This window comes from Nothobranchius furzeri, chromosome 2, assembly GCF_043380555.1.
Source record: "Nothobranchius furzeri strain GRZ-AD chromosome 2, NfurGRZ-RIMD1, whole genome shotgun sequence".
In the NCBI taxonomy this organism is placed as follows: Eukaryota; Metazoa; Chordata; class Actinopteri; order Cyprinodontiformes; family Nothobranchiidae; genus Nothobranchius; species Nothobranchius furzeri.
Window position 1 is genome coordinate 80,388,396 of NC_091742.1, and position 22,213 is coordinate 80,410,608.

A 22,213-nucleotide genomic window follows, 5' to 3' on the forward strand; every position below is an offset into this window, starting at 1 on the left:
GATTAACGTCACCAGCCTCGTTTGATGATGGTGGCGGGAAAAAGCCAAGGAAGTCACCATGGCGGGAAAAAGCAGCGTGGTCAACACAAGACAGGGGGCGCTGGGGTGCAATCAACATACAAATGCGCCATCAAAGCAAATAAAAAAAGACTGAAATGCATTAATTTGTTTTCTTGTTTTATTTTTAAACGATTGAATTGCTGAGTCAAGCTATGCTAGAGGCTTTTGTAATAATTAATAATTATTAGCAAATATGTTAATACTCAGAGGGGGGAGGGGGAGGGAAAAAAGACGCACTGGAGCAAGCAAGGGGAGGGGGAAGGATCTTAATTATTACAGGGTAGCTTACGTGTAGGGACAAGAGGATACAACTCACCTTTTAAACATCTTAAATTAAGATATATGTGTAATGGTTATTCTGTGTTTTGCCTCTGTCGCACACCAACTCCATTAAAACGGCCTCGTTGGTGAAATTTAAAGGCAGCGAGCAGCAGCATCTTTCAGTGTTTCAGCAGCAGGCGTGGAGGAAAGAAAGTGCGTTGTTGTGAGTTGACACTCATCGTGATCGTCATCCGGCCTGCTGCTGCTGAGAGGCGAAGCCGGGAGCTGGAGTTGTTTTTCGGGGACTCACTATGGCGGTCAACCTGGACAAGGAAGCGTACTACCGCCGCATCAAGAGGTTATACAGCAACTGGAAGGTGATTTTCTGTCGACGTGAAGTTCGTGGTAGAGCCAGAAAGTCTGCTGGATGTTAGTGAAGCGGAGAAAGTGTTTGAATCTCATGATTTAGCCGCGTTTTTTCATCGACTCCAGTTGAGCGTTTGTGACGTTTCCCATTGCAATAAAGCAGCAGCTCAACCCCAGTTTGTACGAGTTAAAGTCACTTAAGTGCTCCGCTACTCTTATGACTTAATTAAAATGTTAAAATACGCTCGTATTGTCTATCCGGACCAGCTGCCTCATGTTAGCAAAGCTCGGCTCATTCACCGTGTTAGCGTAGCGGCTCGCTAACTAGCCAAGCTGCTAAACCTGTAATGGCAATTACGCTTCGTAACTTGATTAATAAATCATCATTAAGATCTCGCAACAGATAAACTGTTCGTATATGTTATCGTGACTTGGAGCCAACGATAAAAACTTATATGTTTACATTTGCTCTCTTCTCGCACTTCATGCTAATGTTAGCTAACTAGTTAGCGTCTGGATAGCAGCAACAGCCCATGTGCAGCTTGCCCGTGTAGTTTCTGGAGATTATTGCATTTTTAGAAATTAATATATGGAACTAAAGTAGTATTTTTTTTTAAATATTGTTTCCAGAAGTTGTAGCCTTGTGCTTCTGTTTCCTTCACTTTCATATATTCTATTTTACAGCTTTAAGAGTTTTAAAGTGTCTGAAGGAGTTGTGTAAATTACATTGAGCAGCATCTGATGATGATAGGGACTAAACTGGTAAACTATTGAATTATGAAATTAATGAAACAACTTCTGGTTGCAATTTACAGATTAATCATAACTCATTTTCTAATCACACTATTTGTGATCACAAATCAAAGCTGATCACTACGACATGTGGGGTCCCCCAAGGCTCAATTCCTGGAACACTGCTCTTCAATCTCTACCTGCCCCCTGTAGCAATTATTACATATTAATTATGACCAATAAGATGTGATTTTCCATATAAATATGAAATATCAATCTGATTGATCTTTTAGTGTTTAATCAGAAGATTCTAGGGTTCTTTACTTCTTTGAAGACCATAAACACACTTCGTATTAATTCAGACAGAGTCAGGTATATAGTTTATAAAATGAATTTAATTCTTTTTCCTAAACTTATAATTTATACATGAAAAGATATGGTAAATGGCCTGTATTTGATATAGTGCCTTCTAGAGTCATGGAACCCCCCCCCAAGGCGCTTTACAACACAACCAGTCATTCACTCATTCACACACACATTCACACACTGGTGAGGATGAGCTACAATTTAGCCACAGCTGCCCTGGGGCGCACTGACACACTCACAGAGGCGAGGCTGCCGAGCACTGGCAGCCACCGGTCCCTCGGACCACCACCAGCAGCCAACGTAGGTTGAGTGTCTTGCCCAAGGATACAGCGACAGACTGAGCGGGGCTTGAACCTGCAACCTTCTGATTACGGGGCGAGCACTTAACTCCTGTGCCACCGTCGCCCCAGCGTAAAATCAGTAGTGAAAAATGCGATGTGGTGTGATGGATGTGAGGTGTTGTGATGGAAGCTACATGTTGTAGCAACCGTTCTCTGTATCTGAAATTGTGAACTCTGGGTGTAAAAGAATTAGTTGTTTGGTTCTAAACTAGAGAGTTAAAACAGCATGATCAGACACAATCTGTCGTGCCAAGTCTACGCACCCTTGGTGTGGAGGTTCTCGTTCGATCCGGGGGGTCGATGGTCACTGTCGGTGGAGTGAACTCTGATATCAGGAACCCATAGACAGTTATGATAGGACCCGTCCAGTCTGAGATCCCTCGAGGTGAAGGCCGAAAGCTGGAATGCTTATCTGTGTCTAAGGTTGTTTGTTTGAATGTGTCTTCGTGGAATGTTAACACGCGCTGAACAGAACCTTCTGGAAGGCCAAATAGAAAGTGGATTTATGCTGTAGATGAAAGTTCACTTTGTTGGTCAATATATAGGTGAAAATGGACACTTTTGGACGTTACACCCCCCTGGGTCAGGTCCTACACAATAACAACATTACCTGTAATAGTTATGCAGGCGATACCCAGATCTACCCAGCTCTATCACCTAGTGACGTCCCCTATAGACTCACTCTATCAGTGTTTGGAGTAAGCTGATGACTGGATGCAGTCAAACTTCTTCCAGTTAAATAAAGACAAGGCTGATGTTATTGCCTTTGGGAATAAGCATGATAGGATGGAGGTTATTGCTCAGTTTGGCGCCAGAGGAATAAAGACAAAGACTCAAGTTAGAAAGCTTGGTGTCCTAATTGATTCAGACCTGAGCTTCACTGGTCACGTCACATTTAGGCTATAACTAGATCAGTGTTTTATCATCTTCATCAAATAGCACGAGTCAGGGGTGTCATGTCAAAGCAAGACTTGGAGAAACTCATTAATGCGTTCATCTACAGCAGGCTGGACTATTGCAATGGTCTCCTAACTGGTCTTCCCAAAGAAGTTGTGAAGCAGCTGCAGCTTACTCAGAATGCTGCTGCTAGAGTCTTAACAAGAACCAAGAGAACCGAGCACATCACTCCTGTTCTTAGAGCTCTACACTGGTTACCATTAAACTACAGAATCCATTTCAAAGTACGTCTACTAGTTTATAGATTGCTCAGTGACATGGGGCCAGAATACATATCGGATCTCCTTCCTGTAAATACACCCAGCAGGGCTCCGAGATCCTTAGGAAGCAGTCAGCTGGTAGAACCTCGGGTCAGAACCAAACAGGGTGAAGCTGCTTTTAGCTACTAGGCTGCTCACAGATGGAATCAGCTTCTTCATGACCTCAAATGTGCCCCAACTCTAGAAACTTTTAAATCAAAAACCTTCATGTTTTTTATCTGCCTTTAAACAAATGTTCTTGTGCTGCACTTTCTGCACTGTATTTGCTCACCCTTTAACTTTGTTTCTTTCATTTTTAAATTGTATTTTCTGTCACGTTGATTTTTATACTCTTGCTATTCTTACTAAGTGAAATACATTTAACTGCTCCTTTGTATGAAATGTGCTATAAATAAAGTTGCCTTGCCTGTTAAATGACCCTGATATTATCAGGAGTGCCGCAAGCTGATAAACCAATTTCAATTAATTATTTTAACTTATTTATCTAACTGTGATTTATTTATTTATTTTTTTTCAGAAAGGAGAGGATGAGTTTGGTAAAGTCGATGCCATCGTGGTGTCCGTGGGAGTGGATGAGGAGATTGTGTACGCCAAATCCACAGCCATACAGGTGTGTGTGTGTGTGTTTGAGAGATCAAAGAAATTATTGAATAAGTTATCAGTTGAAAGTTTCCCGCACAATAAATGAATTGTTTCCTGAAATTGAAATAGTCCCATTAAAATGGCATCTTCCTTTGACCCATCCCCATGGGTAGTGGTGAGCTGCAGCAGTGGCTAACCCTAACCCTCAGGAACCATTTGGTGGTTTAACTCCCCAAACCAACATCTTAAAACTGAGTGTCAAGCAGGGAAGCATTGGGTCCCTTTATTAAAGTCTTTGGTATGACTCGACCGGGATTTGTATCCTGATCTCCCAGTACCAGGGTAGATGAGTCCATACCACAAGGCCACTAACAAATACTACTCTGATTGCGATGCTTTAAAGCTGAGGCTGTGTAGTGTGTTTAAACTATCTGAAGAGTTCACATTTTAAGGAAACTGCAGGTATCAATGGAATAACTAATCAAATCTTTTTGTAACCTAAATAAATTTATTGAAAACACTCAGACACCAACTCATTGAACGCACCTTATTTGTCAGTCACATGAACAAACATGGTGCTGCCATTCAAGCAGCGAAGAGCTGTTACTGAAGCCAGGGAGTCACTGCACTTGAAGATAATTTTTAGACTTGGGGAAAAAAAATTAATTAATTAATTAATGACTGCACACAGTGAAGAAGAAACAATCTTTTCTATAGCTCTTGAGATAAAAATCACGAGGCGCGGTTTAACCCGGAAAGGCAGCATTGGTAGAAAAGGCTGAATGAGGAGAAGGTGGTGATGAAGAATCAACAGAAGGTCACACAAACATGCATGGAGGTCATAACTGAATGTAGAGGAGGCTTATTACTGATGTGTTTAAGTCTTTCAGCCATTTTTACTTGTACTGACTTTTTAAAAAAGACATGTGGCTGTTGTCCAGGGTTAGAGCGCTGAATCTGATCTTTGAGGTGTGTGTGTGTGTGTGTTTTCCTTCCTTCCTCCTCAGACCTGGCTGTTTGGCTATGAGCTGACAGACACCATCATGGTGTTTTGTGACACCAAAATCCTCTTCCTGGCCAGTAAGAAGAAGGTGGATTTCCTCCGACAGGTGGCTATAACCAAGGGCAATGAGAACGCCAACGGCGTGCCGCCTATGACTCTGCTCACCAGAGAAAAGGTACAGGTGGAGTTTTGGCTGACATGACTGTTCCGCTGTGGAAACTGACCCTTTTTATTTACCGTGTGACATTTAGAATGAAAGCAACAAGGCCAACTTCGACAAAATGATTGAGGCCATCAAGGGAAGCAGGGAAGGGAAGTCCGTGGGGGTATTCAGCAAGGACAAGTTCCCCGGAGACTACATGAAGAGCTGGAACGACGCCATGGCAGCAGAGGGACTGGAGCGGGTAGGAGAGGGTCCGGTGTGATTAAACCCCTCCCCCTGTGCCAGGGTTTGTGCTGTAGCAGCATTCTCGTGTCTTGCAGGTGGACATCAGCGCCGTGGTCGCCTACACCATGGCGGTGAAGGAGGACGTGGAGCTGAACCTGATGAAAAAGGCAGCAGCCATCACTGGAGAGGTTTACTCTAAGTTCTTCAAGGACCGGGTCATGGAGATTGTCGATGGCGATGAGGTGAGGAAGGGGAGTCGGCCCAGTGTGGTCTCTAGGGGTTGGTAGAGCTTCGTGATCAATGAATGAATCTACACCTCTATGTGGGTAGAAGCTAAGAATTCCAGGAGCCTCATTTAGAAAAAGGTTAAGTTGAATCCTTACTAAAACTACTTCAGCTCAGCTAAATAAAATGATTACGTAAACTAATTTCGGGGGCTTGGGGAGAAATTATGACACGTCTCTAAATAAAGTAAAATTTTCTAGTGCAGAGTGGAGACAACCCATAGAAGCACTGATTTGATCTCATTTCAGAGAAAAATAGAACAGGTTAGATGCACCTAATAAATAAAATTACTAACAAACTCAGGAATCTTTCTTTGCTTCACTGTTCTGGTGCTGAGAATATCACTAATGCGGATCAAAGGAGATACACAGATAATGCACCTCTTATTTATTATTTGGAGACTACATTTACTGCAGCTGGCAGAGACAGTGGTGTTTTCTATTGATACACGGAGTTTACAGAATCATTTTAAATGTTAATAGGGGAAGACTGCAGGAGGGAGCAGTAAAATACAGGGGTCCCCAGCAAAAACAAGAAACTTTACGAGTCTGATGAAACCCGCTGGTTTTCCATCAGGCAGTCACGGGGCAGCTCCAACGACCCAGTGGCTGTGCTGGGTCAATGTTATCGAGCTCAGTCCGGCTCGGCCGTGAACGAGCCGAGGCGGCGTCGTGCTCTGCTTAAGAAGAGGTGTTATTTTCCCGCTTCAGAAGAAGCGTCCAACATGTTTTTACGCTTTCTCCGAGACATGTCACGTCGCTAAGTTGTTAGCGCCGCGCGCTAACACGTCAATAGTGCAGCGTAGCTGCTGGAGGTTTTACGGGTTCAGATGAAAACACCCGACCTCTCACGCTGCTCACACATCGATCTTCAGTTGTCGCCGTTGCGCTCACGCCGTAATACAGTATTAGATGCGGTTAAAGTCAGACATGAAAAAATAAATTTTACATGAATAAGTGATGCTTAGCTTGGTGGGGGGAGGAGAACCTGGCCTAGTCAGCACTGGAGGAAACCCTGTCAAGATCGTCAACACTCGTTTATCTTAATGCTATTGAAACATGTAAACCACAAAGCATTATATCCACTGCTACCTTTCTAATTCTAAACTCAGTAACTTATGCTGTAACTTCACCTTGCCCTGCCTGCTCCTCCTTGCTGCCCGCCGGCTGTGATCACAAGCGACAACATAGTAGTTCCCGCTGCTTCTTCGGGAAATGGCGCAAAAAAAAAGGGGGGATCTTGCAGGCGTGACGGTGGGATTTCAGCCGTGGCGGGCCGCCACGGCTACGCCTATGTAAGGGAAACCCTGGATGAGCTGTCGCGTGGCACGCAATCAATGCATCAATTAGTAATTTGAAGATGAATGAATGTAATACTTATTACAGATTTCTATACTCCGTTAGCCAATAACAGTAACTATGAAAAAAACGACCACTTTTTTAACCATTACTTGCAAATATGTGAACCTTAACGGACCACTTATATTGGAGATTTTTGATGCCGTCCGATATAATCCGATACACTGTTTTTTGGCCGATATCGAATTATTTCCGATATCGATATCAGAATGGGACATCCCTACAAATAAATCTGTTTTTTATTTAAAATTTATAAGCCAGAAGTGTTGTAAGAGGGATTAAAGTTTAGTTTTTTCTTGTCCGTTATCCAAGCTGCTGCCCAATTTATAATCAGACGAGATCAATAGATTATTTTAATGAGATGCATAGATTATTTTTAAAGCCAATACCGATTTTTGATTCTTGTACATCTGAGCTGCTTTATTTTGAAGAACTTTTTATGTCTTTAATTCTTCTGGCAGTAAAAACCTGTACATGACGTTACTGCTGCCTCGAGCTCACCTGACGTTTTTATGTCCTGGTCAGAACGTGGATATTTTAGTTTGTAATAATTCTTAATCAAATAAAACAAACGGATCAGGATGTGTTACAGCAGGGTTTTGATGAAATTAAGGACTTTCTCTAAAAGTGTTGAAAAATCATCCTTGTCTAGACAGATGGCGGACATATTCGTCCAGCTGAGGTAAAACATTCCTTCTGTAATCCCTCCTCGTCTCTTTTTCCTCCCAACAGAAAGTCCGACACAGCAAGCTGGCCGAGTCGGTGGAGAAGGCCATAGAGGAGAAGAAGTACCTGGGCGGCGCCGACCCGTCCACGGTAGAGATGTGCTACCCTCCCATCATTCAGAGCGGCGGCAACTACAGCCTCAAGTTCAGCGTCGTCAGGTAGCTTTTTCGTTCTGTGTTCCATCGATTTGTCTCAGTGGACAGAAGGATGTGGAGCGTTGGTCTGAAGAAAACTTCTAATCTGTCTGATTGTTCTAGAGATTAGAATTAAAATACTTTATGAAAGTTTAAATAGTCCTGTAGACAATTATCAGGTACAATCTGCTCAAATATTAGCAGCAAATTTCAGAGTGCAATAAGTTTGGCCTAAAGAGCAGAAGTGCACCAAAATAGACGAATGAATGAGGGGAAACAAACATATATTGAATATAATATAAATATTTTTATTTCAGTTTTATTTTTTCAATTAATTTTCTATTGTGGCGGGTGGTTACTCCATGTTTTCTATTCTGTTTATATTCAAACACACGATCCATAACAGATCTATTTTTCAGCTGGTTGTAATTCACCTGTAACACCACTAGATGTCACTGCATCTGCTTTTGCTGCAGAGTTTAAACCTTTAACTTTACACGAAAGAAAGTCAACAGATTAATCAAAACAAAGGACTCAGAAGCGATTAGATTTTTCTGCCGACGCGTGGAGCCAGAACCTCGACCCTGACCCGTCCCTTCTCTGCACCAGTGACAAGAACCACATGCACTTTGGTGCCATCACGTGTGCCATGGGCATCCGCTACAAGTCCTACTGCTCCAACCTGGTGCGCACACTTATGGTGGACCCCTCGCAGGAAATGCAGGACAACTACAACTTTCTGTTGCAGGTGGAGGAGGAGCTTCTGACGGAGCTGAAGCATGGTGAGTTCAGGGGCCGGCTGGGGCTGTGGGAGCTCTGGGCGCTCGCTAAACCATCAAGTAGTAAACTGTTGTTTAAATACTTTATTGCGGTTATTCTGATTTATTGCTTTTGGATTATGATGTTTTGTATTTAAACTGAAGATAAAACTGATGCAGCTTTTATGCAAATGTCGAGCGACACCAATCCCTGACGTTTAGAGCCCTGTGATTTACCGGCTTTAGCTTACTGTTACCAGGGTTACGGCACAAACGCGTCTTTTTAAACTCCTCAGGTGTGAAAATTAGCGACGCCTACAACGCCGTCCTGGAGTACGTGAAGAAAGAGAAGCCAGAGCTCGTGGGGAAGCTGACCAAAAACCTCGGGTACATTCGCACACGGCTCCGTCTCTCCAGCCGCTCACTCAGACCGTCTCCAACACTCCGGCTTTTATTTTTCTCAGGTTTGCGATGGGGATCGAGTTCAGGGAAGGCTCCTTGGTTCTGAACGCTAAAAACCAGTACAAGCTGAAGAAAGGTGAGGCGTTGGACTTTACCGCTGGGAGGGAGAGTGTTTACATTTACACCTGGTGTTGTTAAGTGTGTGTTTGTGTGTGTGTGTGTGTGTGTGTGTGTGTGTGTGTGTGTGTGTGTGCCAGGCATGGTGCTGAGCATCAGTTTGGGCTTCTCAGACCTCCTAAATAAGGACGGCAAGAAAGGCGAGCAGAAGTACGCCTTGTTTCTAGGCGACACGATTCAAATCAACGAGGTCAGGATGGTTTTATTCATACGAGGAGCTCCTTTCTTCTGCTCTGATCCTGATGTGTGTGTGTGTGTGTGTGTGTTCCAGGACGAGGCGGCCACAGTTCTCACACCTGTGAAGAAAAAGATAAAAAACGTGGCGATCTTCTTAAAGGTCGGTGTCCTTCAGTAACTTCTAGTGTGTGTTTTGTTGTTTGTATTATTAAAACAACTTCCCAAAGCAACCCGAGCTCACACTTTAACTTTCTTTGAGTGGGAAACTCGTCTATAATAAAAAGTAATAAAAAGATCTATTAAAAAAAGAATCTTTACTGATTAGCTGCCAGCTGTTTTCTGATCAGAAACCCAATGACTGCATGTGTTTTTGAGCGTTTTTACTGTGAGTCGCAGAGCATTGTGCTCTACGACCACTGAAACACCAAAGGTACCAAAAGAAAGAGTAGACTCACTTCTCACATCGGGAAGAGTCTGCGTGTTTCTAGATTTTTCCGTTCTTTGACCATCCGTGAGCTGCAGAAGCTTTTCCCGTTTGCGCCTCGCTTTAGGCTCAGCGGACTCCCAAAACGACGTGCTGATACACGGGTCGTCTGCTTCCGGATCAGCACTTAGAACCGTAACCGTCTCCCGCTTCCTCTGCCGTTGTTACTAGAAGAAAAAAATCCCGTTTGGCCCACAGCCAATCCTGGCACAGCCTTTACAAACCAGGACACACCAGACTCCACGGTCCACATTTGGAGTCACTTTTAAAAGTGGACGGCATCGTTAGCTTCGCTGTGATGTAATCAGCCGTGGTAGGTGCAGCCCCTGAGCACATCCACAGATTCCCTCACTCCCCGCTGGAACACTCCCACACCGCCAGCTGCCTTGTTGAGCGTCACGGCGGTGAAATGTTTACACCTGTTGGCTTGCAGAAAGAAGACGAGGAGGATGAAGAGGAAGACGAGAACGACGCCGAGGAGCTGCTGGGGAAGGGAGCCCGTGGCGCCGCCCTGCTGGCAGACAGAACCAGAGTGAGTGTTGCTGTCCGTGTGGTCATGTGACCATCTTAGGATCTTCTCTGACTAAGCCTGTGAATGTCTTTGTACTCTATCAGCTACTTGGGAAGGTGAGTCCGTGTTTTCCTAAAATAAGCTGACTCAGAAAAGGAAAAGATGAGATGAGAAAAAGTTCATCTGAATTTGAGTTTCTGTCTCATTTTGGTTGTTTTTATTTCATTTTCTCATCTGAATCTGGCCGTGAGGTTTTCTGCATGTGTGTTGTGCCCATCATCCCAAACGCCGCCCTCACGCGTTTCTGTTAAAACGCTGTTTTTAAACAAACTCAGAACGAGATGACGGCGGAGGAGAAGAGGCGGGCTCACCAGAAGGAGTTGGCCAATAACCTGAACGAGGAGGCCAAGCGACGTCTGACGGAGCAGAAAGGGGAGCAGCACACCCAGAAGTGAGAGCGGAGCCTCGCCCTGCGCTGCTTAGCGCTCGGATATCTAGTTACGCCTCTGCTCGTTCTTCCAGGGCCAGAAAATCCAACGTGTCTTACAAGAACGTCTCTCAGATGCCCAGAGAGAAAGAAATCAGGGAAATGAAGATTTACATCGACAAGAAGTACGAGACGGTCGTCATGCCTGTTTTTGGGATCGCAACGCCGTTCCACATCGCCACCATCAAGGTCTGATCAGGGTTTGCACCTAAAGCTAACCGATTAGTGTTTGTTTAATATAAACGCATCATTGTCGTTGTGTTTCACGTAGAACATCAGTATGTCTGTAGAAGGAGACTACACCTACCTGAGGATCAACTTCTTCGTCCCCGGCAGCTCTCTGGGACGACAGGAAGGAAACATCTTCCCCAACCCGGACGCTACCTTTGTCAAAGAAATGTGAGACTTGTTTCACTCCTGTCTGTCGAGCTGAGTGGTGTGTCCTAAACCCTTTTCAGATGGACGTTCTGGAATATGTGCGGACAATTGAGTCCGGTTTTTAACCAGAACTGTGTTTTCAGACACACCGCTTTTGTACCCGAACTTGTCCTTTCGGCTGCCTTCACACAGCAGGGAAACGTTCCAGATGTCGGGGGGGGGGGGGGGCTGTACCCGGATATTGCGTAAACATGGTGCGGCGGGCGTACATGCATCATTTACCCAAACAAAGCCATTCAGTCAAACATGGCCGACGAAGAGATAGAATTCCTCTCACTGATCGGACTTATGTTAAGCATAACTCTGCGCACACACATAAGAGACCTGGATGATGAAGCTCAATGGTTAAAGGAATCACTGAAGCGGTGTGAAGCGCTCCGTCGCGCGTCTAGATGGTACCGTAGGAGGCGAGCTGCCGTGGTTCGCCGCATGCTACAGGAGCGGGCTATCTAGGTGCACACAGCGTCCCCCGGTCCCCTCCTCCTCCTCCTCCTCCTCCCTGTCCGGAGCTCGACCTCACCAGTCTGAAGCAGTCACCCTGTCCGTGACGAGTCTGGACCTGTTACTAGGGGTGTCTGGCGGTTTAATTACAGAAAACATTATCAGGTGTTTGTATTTGGACACAAAGGTCTTACGGACAGAGTCCGGAACATTTCCGTTTTTCATGGCCTGTCTGAAGGGGGCTCTAGATTCTAGTACGCACCTTAAGGTTAGAGATGCATAAAAACCAGTTACCGTGGGCGATCTATTTCCTCTGGTGGCGTTTGGACTGACACGCCACAGACTGAAGTGGTTCCTAATCGGTCTGTGGAGGCTGACCAGAGTTCTTCATGTGAGATTTAGTTCATTTCCAAACTTTATTGGCCTTTCAATGTCACTCGCCAGTATTCTGCACCACAACTGGTTGAAGCCACACTGGTGTTGCGTTAACAGGATATTTTCACTATTTGACCCCCTTGTTTTTTCTTTTAAACAGTGACAGAATAATCTGAAGGCTGCCTGTCATTTTGACAGATTGCAATTACCCCCCCCACACACACACACACACACTCATGCAGGCGTGCAGTTATTTTAAACGTTACAGAAAACGTCGCAGAGGTAACAAAATCAATCTGGATGTTCCCATCAGAGCATCTGAGCGCTAGCTTCCAGTTGGACACCATTCGTAACGCATCTCGCTGTTGATGGCGTGCTGATGAGCTGTGGGTAGGATGTCTGAGCATGGATTCATCCTCCAGAACATTTAAACATCCATGATTCTGAGGCTGAGGTCCAGAACCTCATGGCTACAGCCTCTTCAGCAAGCTGCTTGGAGACCAGTTCAGGCTTACGCAGAGCAGAAGGAAGGAGTCGGAAGGAGTTCAGACCACAGCGGGAGGCGCGTCCCTAAATCCTGTAAAGTTAATATGTTGCTGGGGCTCTCTGGTCAACGTGGACTAAATATTAATTAGACATGAATCAAAACTAAGTTTTTATTATTTTATAAATAAAAGTGACGGGGGAAAATCGATCATGACCATCTAATCTGCCAATAGCAGATGATTTTTCCCCAGTGGAGAGGCTAACCTTTATTCCAGAGGATCAGGTAAGATGTTCAAAGGTCTGAAGCATGAATGAGGACGCCAGTGAAGGCTCTGATGAGGACTTTGTAAGATCCAGATGCATCTGAAGGAAACGTTAAAGGGTTTCAGCCGTAAATGGTGTTGGATTGTAGACAGAGAACTTGTGGACTATTTTATCAGAGGACATTAATCGAACACTTGTTGACATAAAGCCTTTTTTTTTTTGTTTCAGAGGGGTCGGCTCTGTCTGACATGTTTAGTTATTTCACATTTTTGAGCAGGTTGAGTGGCCTTTACTGTGTCTACAGTTGTCCTTTTAGTCATGAGAATCCAGATTTTTAAACACGTATAATGTGCATAAGTGCAAAACGCCTCTTGATTTTTATCTTGAGAAGCGCTATATAAAATATGTTTCTTCTACAGAGTGTTGTAAAAGACACTGATTTTGCCTGGAAGTAGCGAAATTTCCCATAAAAGAAATCGTTTTTAATAAAAGCATCGCTGAAGGGCTGGACTCGTCATCGATGGTCATTAAGTTAGTCCAATCACCCAACCTTAACACGAGTCGTAGATCAAGACTAGACCTCCATTCCTCACTAGGATTAAATCTTATGGCAGTTTTCACACAAACCAACAGCTGAAATAGTTCAAACACACTCTGTTTATTCATATAGCACCAAATCACAGCAAGAATCGTCTCAAGGCGCTTCGCAAATTCAACATTCTAATTCAGTTCAGTTCATTAACTCATTTATTACCAATGACGACAAAAGTCTTCTTTTTAAGTCCAACTGTTCGCCGTCGTTGACAACTATACTATATGCATTATTTTACTGTGTGGGCGTCGGAACGAGCCCCCGCACCGTGAGAACAAACATCCCAGCTCTAAAGCTGGTCTTCATCATCCGCGTACGTCACACGTCACGTGATCAGGAAGCAGAAAATCCATGCGTTAGGAGATCGTTTTGGGCCGCTGCTGTAAAAAAAGTGAGGAGCGAACTGAAAAAACTGGAACTGGTAAAGCGTCTGCCATGAAAGGACAGATAATGCTAAAAACAGGTGGATTCTTCCTGATGTAAAAAAAAAAAAAGAACTCTATCATCATCATCATCATAGAGCACAATGTTCTGTTGACTCTTTAAAAAAACAGTAAAAACACTCAAACACTGGCAGCGAGAGGCTTTTCTGACCAGGAAATGGCCAGCAGTTAATTAGTTAAGCTAATCAGTAACAAGTTTCCTATATAAGAACTCAGCAGGTTGCATCAAGTCACTGACTAGTGTCAGAGTCTTTACAGCAATCCTCATACTAAGCAAGCATGTAGCGACAGTGGAGAGGAAAACTCCCGTTTAACAGGAAGAAACCTCCAGAGGATCCTGGCTCAGTATAAGCACACACACAACACACACACACACACAAAATAAAGTAGTAGTACTTTCTATCCAGCTTAATGTAAATAACAAGCATTCATGTTGAGTCTGGTGGTGCTATAAAAAACTGGGCTGAAGTTGGTAAAAGTCATTAAATCTCAAACCTGATGAGAATCACACCATCAAGCTCAGACACCGTGAAGCCAGAGTGAGAAATTAGTAAACAGTCATTCCTCTGTCATTCAGTGTTAGTTTAGTTTGAGCTAACAGATTAGCAACAGTTACGTCACTCCCACTGGCACCAGCTGCATACTCCACTGAGAACTCCACATAGAGTTAACTCAGACAAAGGTTAGCTTCGGATTAGTTGACCCTAAAGGGGGGCGGAGCTTGTCACTACACAGTCCCCCCACTGAGGGGAAGATGTCTGTTTAAATGGAACGTTTTCTGTATCACTCCAGAACGTACCGGGCGTCCAACCTGAAGGCCCCGGGTGAATTGTCGGTTCCTTCCACCAACCTTCAAAATGCCTTTCGAATCATCAAGGAGGTACAAAAGCGCTACAAGACGCGAGAAGCTGAAGAGAAGGAGAAGGAGGGCATCGTCAAACAAGACTCACTGGTCATCAACTTAAACCGCAGCAACCCCAAACTCAAAGACCTCTACATCAGACCCAACATCGCCCAGAAGAGGATGCAGGGGTCACTGGAGGCCCACACTAATGGTGAGAAAGCAGGAAGTGATCTAAGACTACAGTAACCATTAGGGTTAGCTGACAAAATTATACAACCATCCTGGTTTTTTCTGCCCAGGCTTCCGTTTTACGTCAGTCCGCGGGGATAAAGTCGACATTCTTTATAACAATATCAAACACGCCATCTTCCAGCCGTGTGATGGCGAGATGATCATCGTCCTGCACTTCCACCTCAAGGTGTGTGGGCTAGCTCATCCCTTATACTTTAACCTCCGAGTTTCCAGTGGTACAAAACCGAGATCATCTTCACCAGTGGCTGTTTGTTCTCTCCAGAACGCCATCATGTTCGGTAAGAGGCGCCACACAGACGTTCAGTTCTACACGGAGGTCGGGGAGATCACCACAGACTTAGGAAAACACCAACACATGCACGACCGGGACGACCTGTACGCCGAGCAGATGGAGCGCGAGATGAGACACAAGCTCAAGTCCGCGTTTAAGAACTTCATCGAGAAGGTGGAGACGCTGACGAAAGAGGAGCTGGAGTTCGAGGTGCCCTTCAGAGACCTGGGGTGAGCAGACAGGTGTGGAGGAAATGGGGAAAGAGGTGGTTTGAGAAGCAGGTGGGCTGATGTTTGGTCTGGCTTGGTCTTCAGGTTCCAGGGAGCCCCCTACAGGAGTAACTGCTTATTACAACCCACGTCCAGTTCTCTGGTCAACGTTACTGAATGGGTAAGAGGCTGTGCAGCACTTGAGAGGACTTTAGGTGGAGCTTTTAAAGGACAAACCAAATGTTTTCTCTTTAGCCGCCGTTCGTGGTGACCCTCGACGAGGTGGAACTGGTCCACTTTGAGCGCGTACAGTTCCACCTAAAGAACTTTGACGTGGTCATCGTCTACAAGGACTACAGCAAAAAGGTCACCATGATCAACGCCGTGCCCGTGAACTCACTGGACCCCATCAAGGAGTGGCTCAAGTAAGACCAACCCCACAGCGCTGCGAGAACGAACACTGGTGTCGACTTTTGACGGACCGCTCTGGTTTCTTCCCCTCAGCTCGTGTGACATCAAGTACACAGAAGGAGTCCAGTCGCTGAACTGGACCAAGATCATGAAGACCATCGTAGATGATCCGGAGGGCTTCTTCGAGCAGGGAGGCTGGTCTTTCTTGGACCCAGAAAGCGAGGTGGGACGTTGTTTAGTTTCAAGAATTGTTGTTTTAAAATACGTTTGTAACGCATCTTCTCTTTCTAGGGAAGCGGTGCAGAGGAAGACTCTGAGTCAGAAATGGAGGATGAAACCTTTAACCCTTCCGCAGATGAAGAGGAGGAGGAAGAGGAGGACAGCGATGAGGACTACAGCTCAGAGACGGAGGACTCTGGTATGTTTTTATTTGTATTTAAACGCGACTTGCTGATAACGTTGTGGTAAAAACTTTTGTGCTGTGTGTAGATTACAGTGCTTCTGTGGGCAGCGAGGAGGAGAGCGGGAAAGACTGGGACGAGCTGGAGGAGGAAGCGAGGAAAGGTCCGTATTTAGGTTGTCCTCGCCTCAAGTGGGAGGGGCTTGTGATCTCACACACGTCTAAACACTTCTGCTTTAGAGCTGTGTGAGAACACATGTTTGAGTGTCTCAGGTCTTCACTTTGTTCTCAGATGTTATCATCGTTGTTGTTGAAGATGCAAAAACTGCACGAATGTTTTAATGAGCCAATCGGAAGAGCCGTCACATGTTCTGGATCACTTCCTGTGCCGGTTTATCAGCACTTTTATGACTTCAGTCAGATTTGCTTCTCCAGTCGGTTCTCAGACTCGCCATCTGCACTGATATTAACGAGTGATCAGGTTTATGTTAACAGCTGTGGTTACCGTGGTAACGGCTCAGCCCACCAATAAATGTCTGCTTGTTGTCTGACTCAGCTGACCGGGAGAGCCAGTATGAAGATGAGGACAGCTCCAACAGGAAGAGGAAGGGCCGGTCAGCACCTCCTCCCCCCACTAAGAAGAAGCGGCGATCCTAAACTCCTACCACACACACACACACACACACACACACACACACACACACACACTGCCAAATTTAGTTTACCTCCAAAATCTTTTTTTTTTTACGCCCCAACTGGCTCTTTTGAGGCTCAAACTTCTCTCTCCGACACACACACTTACACACGTTCAAACCATTTGTACATAGATATAGAAGCCCCTCCCCCTTTCTTATATTTTTTAATAGTTGTTGTCAGTGGTGTTGTGTTGATGAAACAACCAGCAGGACAGTCACTTCATTCCTCGTTCTGTTTTCCCTCGTTCTTCAGGTGTGTGTGTGTGTGTGTGTGTGTGTGTGTGTGTGTGAGCACACAAGTGAGAATAAATACGATTTTATTGCAAATGGTGTTCTGTTCACAATTTTGTTTCTTAATGAATTAATAATAAAGACGTTTCTGCCAAGTGTTTTTATAGAAAAACAGAACCTGTCCTCCATGTTTTCTTCTGTTCTGAAGCCTTTTTTCATGTTCTGATGCTTTCTTGTCTTTAAACGGGGTGTGTAAACTTAACACACACGCACACACACACCATCTCGCCCACAGTTGTCCTGTTTCATATTTTGATCAGCAGAGTTGATATGATGATGATCTGTTTAATTCTGAAAATCCAGTTTTGTTGTTTTGTAATAAAGTTAAAAGGAACTAGTTTGCTTTCAGTGGCCGATTTGTCCTTTTTAAAAACATAATTTATGTCAAAGGGTTAAAAATATGAAAGCTAAACAATAAATGGTGATTTCTGACATGCATCTTTACCAGAATGTGGTTGGTTCATCCTAGTTATTACTGATCTAGTGTTTGCATGAAGAGGGTTGGTGTTCGTCTAGGGTTAGCTTAATGAGTTTACTATTAAACCTTACAAACACTGCTTTCAAGAAAATTCACTATTAAGCATTTTACAACAGACTTTAGTAGATAAAGGTTTATAAGATACTAATGTAAGGGAACTGCAGTTGCTGGTTCATGTCAGCAGGTGGCAGACTAGGACCCAACCTCTGCAATTGTTGTAGTAAACTGTTAAACAAGAAGGGGTAAATTATTACAACAAAAAACAAAAGCATTCCAAACTATTTTTTTGCAGTTTAATTCTTATTTAGAAATTATGCACAATGACAACTTCTATTGTTTTGAAAAGGAACAGGATGAATCACGTATTTATTAACCTCTGAGATAACTTACAGAATTTGTAATAAATTGGAGGACAGTAAAGTAACGCTCCTCCATCAGTCTATATCTGGTAGAAATTAGTTCTTAGTATTAAAATTTAATTTGTATCGTGATTTAATTTTCTATTCCTTTTCCAGAATAAATTCTTGTCTTCCTGTGAACCCTTATTTTGTTGACTACATGAGTAACAGTCCTAAATTCTATTAAGTATTTTAGTCAAATAACATTTTGTTAGTAAATGTCTTTTCTTTTAAACTGACATGAACAAAAAGGCTGCTATAAAAGAAGGGAAAAGCTGCTACTGGAACCCAGAGGTAGGACTCTTAATTGAGGCCATTCGGGAAACTAAACTTCTGCAGAAACCATTCAAAATGGCGAAAATTATTTTAAAGTCCTGAATGTTTTTTTTAAATGATAGTTAAATTAGTTATAAAATACTAAAGTCTGATAAAGTTTACATCATCTGAGAAGAGTTCAAGGTTAAAACAAAAGGGAAAGAGAGGGAAATGTTTAAAATGGACTGATCTGATTAAGAAAAATTCAAATATAAATAATTTACCTGTGATTTTATAGAGAAGACCACGATGCAAACGTTCTGTACTTTTTATGAGCAAATAAATGTCTGAATGAGGGATCAAATCATCAAACATTTATTTATACAGAGAGACTGATTTGCATTCATTTAAACTCTCCTGAGAAAACAAGGACGTTTTTAAGCCCCATGTGACAACGACACATTTTAACCTCAAAGTTTAAATAGACATACCTAAACCCCCAAATCTTTATTTTAGTTTCACATTTGCAGGTTGTTTGTTCTCGGTTTTTTATTTGGGGCCTTTTATGGGTTTATAGGTTTTTGTAAATCGTAAACAAATATTCAAACCCACATCTGGTGCTTAAATAACGACAAAGTCAAACATGAGAGGAAGAATTATATTGCCAAGGAAATTCAACTTGGGACCATGAGGAACTTTAAAAATAAACAGATTTTAACGTTAATTATTTTATTTTGTAATCAACAATTCTAAATACAAAAACATAAAAACAAAGAAATACAGCATTCTTTTGACCCATTTACAGTCAGTTTTAATAGTTTTGGTAACACTTTACAATAAGAGTTCCTTTATTAATGTTACTTAGTGCCTTATTAAACATTTATAAACAAAGGACCCCTTTATTAATGCTACCATCATTAATAAATTAGAAGGTTAGGTCAAAGGGCCGAAGGGTGTGAACTCAGTAAAGCATTACATAATATGGTTAATCAGTTGTTAATAAATAAATTAATACATTAATTAATTAATTAAATTAATTAATAATACATTAATAACCTTCTAGAAGTTCCAAAGACCAGATATAAAAGTGGAGGTGATCGCTCCTTCCACTGTTGCACCCTGACTTTAGAATGATCTTCCTTTATCCTTACGTAGCACTGACAGTCTGGACACTTTTGTTTAAAGCTGCTTTCACATAAATCTTTTGTTTTCTTATTTTTAAATGGTATATGGCCTGTATTTGATATAGCGCCTTCTAGAGTTCTTGGAACCCCCCAAGGCGCTTTACAACACAGTCATTCACACGCTGGGGCGCGCTGACGGAGGCGAGGCTGCCGAGCACTGGCGCCACCGGTCCCTCTGACCACCACCAGCAGGCAACGTGGGTTAAGTGTCTTGCCCAAGGATACAACGACAGCGACACACTGAGCGGGGCTCGAACCTGCAACCTTCTGATTACGGGGCGAGCACTTAACTCCTGTGCCACCGTTTAACTCAAGTTTTTAATCATCTTTCAGCTGTTTATGAAATTTAGACTTTATTTTTTCTGATGTGAATCTATTTCTGTTTTGAGATCATTATGATTTTACGACTTTATTCGTGAAGCACTTTGTGATTCTGTCTGTGATAATAAAGGGACCGCTATTGTAAAGTGTTACCTTGTTTATTTTTTTATTCTAGATTTTACTGAAATTTTCTTGAAAATTTGTATTTTTCTTTTAAAGAAATGGTTTCACTGGGAGAAACAAGTAGTTGTCCCCCAACGGAACAAAACAACAACAAAAGAATAAATAAAATTAAATAAATAAATAAACAAGAATGAAGCATTGCGTTAAGCATCACAAGCATTAGACTAAATAAACAAACAACCAGAGATAGATATGTTTTAAATAAAAGTGTTAAGATAAACTATTACAAGCTGTTTGAACAGAAATGGAGAATAAAGTGGAGATCGTAAAAATAAATATTTATTTTAGGTTTTCCTATTTTTAAATACTTTTTTTCCACTTAGAGTAAATCTGTAAATAACGTCTGACTGTCCTTTCCCCGTGGTCCTGGTGTCCAGCTGGGAGCACGTTTGCAATGGTTTAGTTCATTTGCATATTGATCCATTTAAATCTGAACCAGAGCAGCAGGACACTCTGGGTCTCTCGGGTTTAGCAGAATCGTTTACTGTAAATCCCTTCCTGAAGATCTCTAGAAATCATGACACAGAGTCTGGAGCTTGTTCTGGTTTTGGGTAAGTCAAATAATAAAAACAGATAATGTGTGTTCTTGCATTTTATTATAATAAATACAAATAAAACATCTCAGGCCAAAATGAGATTTATTATAATAAGTTATTATGATTATTTTCAGGATCAATTCTTCTCTGTTTGAAGATCACTGATCAGGCAGGTAAGGAAGTTTGTAGTTTCTATGTTTGAAAATCCAGGTTTGGTCAGTTCTCTCTGATCCGGTTATCTGGTTCTGATGAGGCTGGTATGGTGTTCTCATGTGTCTGATTATTTATTTCACACCACGTTTAAACAATTAATCAGAGAAAATGTGAGTTTCTTTTTGAGAACTCTGAATTCTGCATCATATTAGTGAGGTAAAATATAAACATGATGAGTAGTACTTCTATTAATTATTATCATAAATGTGATATTAAACAGTTTCTTGTCTAACAAGATGATTCAAGAAGTGTTTTAATATGCAATATAATAATAATAATAATAGTAATAATAATAACATCATCATCATACTATGGTAATTTTGTGGTCCACTGATTTCCCTCTTTCCTATTCAATCTCTCTCTCTTTCTTTACATTTTTTAAATCAGAATTGTCTATTTTTGCTCATTTTAAATATATTTTTAATCATTTTCTAAAATCTTTTATATATTTTACATTTGTTGTTTTTGAGAAGCGCCTCATGAATTTTATCTTGAGAGGCGCTATAGAAAAGATCTTTTCTTCTTTTTCTTCAATAAGAAATAATTTTATTCCAAAAGAGAAATCATTATTAATTTGAAATTCGTGTTGTGAAAAGGTCACCAAGATGCAGGAAATGCATTGTTCAATGTTCTTATTTCTAACTGGAATACAGGAGAGTCAAGCTTATAAGCTGTAACTGTCTATTGTTTAACGAGCAGAAATTTAACAACAATAGACAGCTGCAGCTTAAGCTGGACTCTCCTTCATTCAGTCAGAACTGACAAAGCTCCTCGGATGAGAAGTGAAACGTCTTTTAGAAACCAAAAAAGTCCAGTTGCCTTCATTTGAACCCTTTTGGATCACCGTGACCTGGATGACTGAGAACCGTCACCAGCAGATTTGGAAGCTGATTTTTACCACTTTGGTGAAAGAAAAGTTCTCATAATTATGATTTATTATTTCATAATTATAAGAAATTATCTCATAATTACTCCTTAGACCAGGAGTGTCCAAACTTTTTAATAGTCAAGTAAATATATATATATATATATATATATACATACACTTTTTTTGTATAGTTTTATGGTCCATTTTAAATTGGTTCTCTTTTTAGTATTCATCCTAAATAGAAATAAAATCTGAACATTAAAATGTTAGAAATGGTTGTCCAACACCCTACTGGAGAGTCAAATGTAATCTTTCTAGAAATGCAATTGGGGCTCACACAAAAACACTCCGAGGGCAACAAACGGGCCCCTGGCCACACTTTGGACATGCCTGCCTTAGACCCTATTTCATACACACCAGATATGGTATAAGAATGGGCTTTTTGTCATCAAAGTGGCAGTAAGAGGGTTTCATAGAACAAAATGGTTATAATAATGTAATGATATGGATATTATTGTGTTAAAATAAACATTTCTAAACATGTTTTAAC

General features: G+C 42.2%; 1 protein-coding gene across 1 annotated transcript; it reads left to right on the top strand.

The window, feature by feature from the left end:
* The first annotated feature begins 421 nt into the window (after positions 1-421).
* supt16h (SPT16 homolog, facilitates chromatin remodeling subunit) lies at positions 422-17,039 on the top strand. Its single transcript, XM_015946326.3, has 24 exons — positions 422-698; positions 3,861-3,953; positions 4,933-5,103; positions 5,180-5,332; positions 5,412-5,558; positions 7,692-7,843; positions 8,429-8,601; positions 8,874-8,964; positions 9,042-9,115; positions 9,237-9,346; positions 9,428-9,493; positions 10,251-10,349; positions 10,664-10,779; positions 10,851-11,004; positions 11,087-11,214; positions 14,647-14,909; positions 14,998-15,116; positions 15,213-15,451; positions 15,536-15,611; positions 15,686-15,855; positions 15,935-16,064; positions 16,133-16,259; positions 16,331-16,405; positions 16,798-17,039. The coding sequence occupies exons 1-24, from the start codon at positions 633-635 to the stop codon at positions 16,896-16,898; spliced, it is 3,093 nt and encodes a 1,030-aa protein (XP_015801812.3). The 5' UTR covers positions 422-632; the 3' UTR covers positions 16,899-17,039.
* Positions 17,040-22,213: the final 5,174 nt, after the last annotated feature.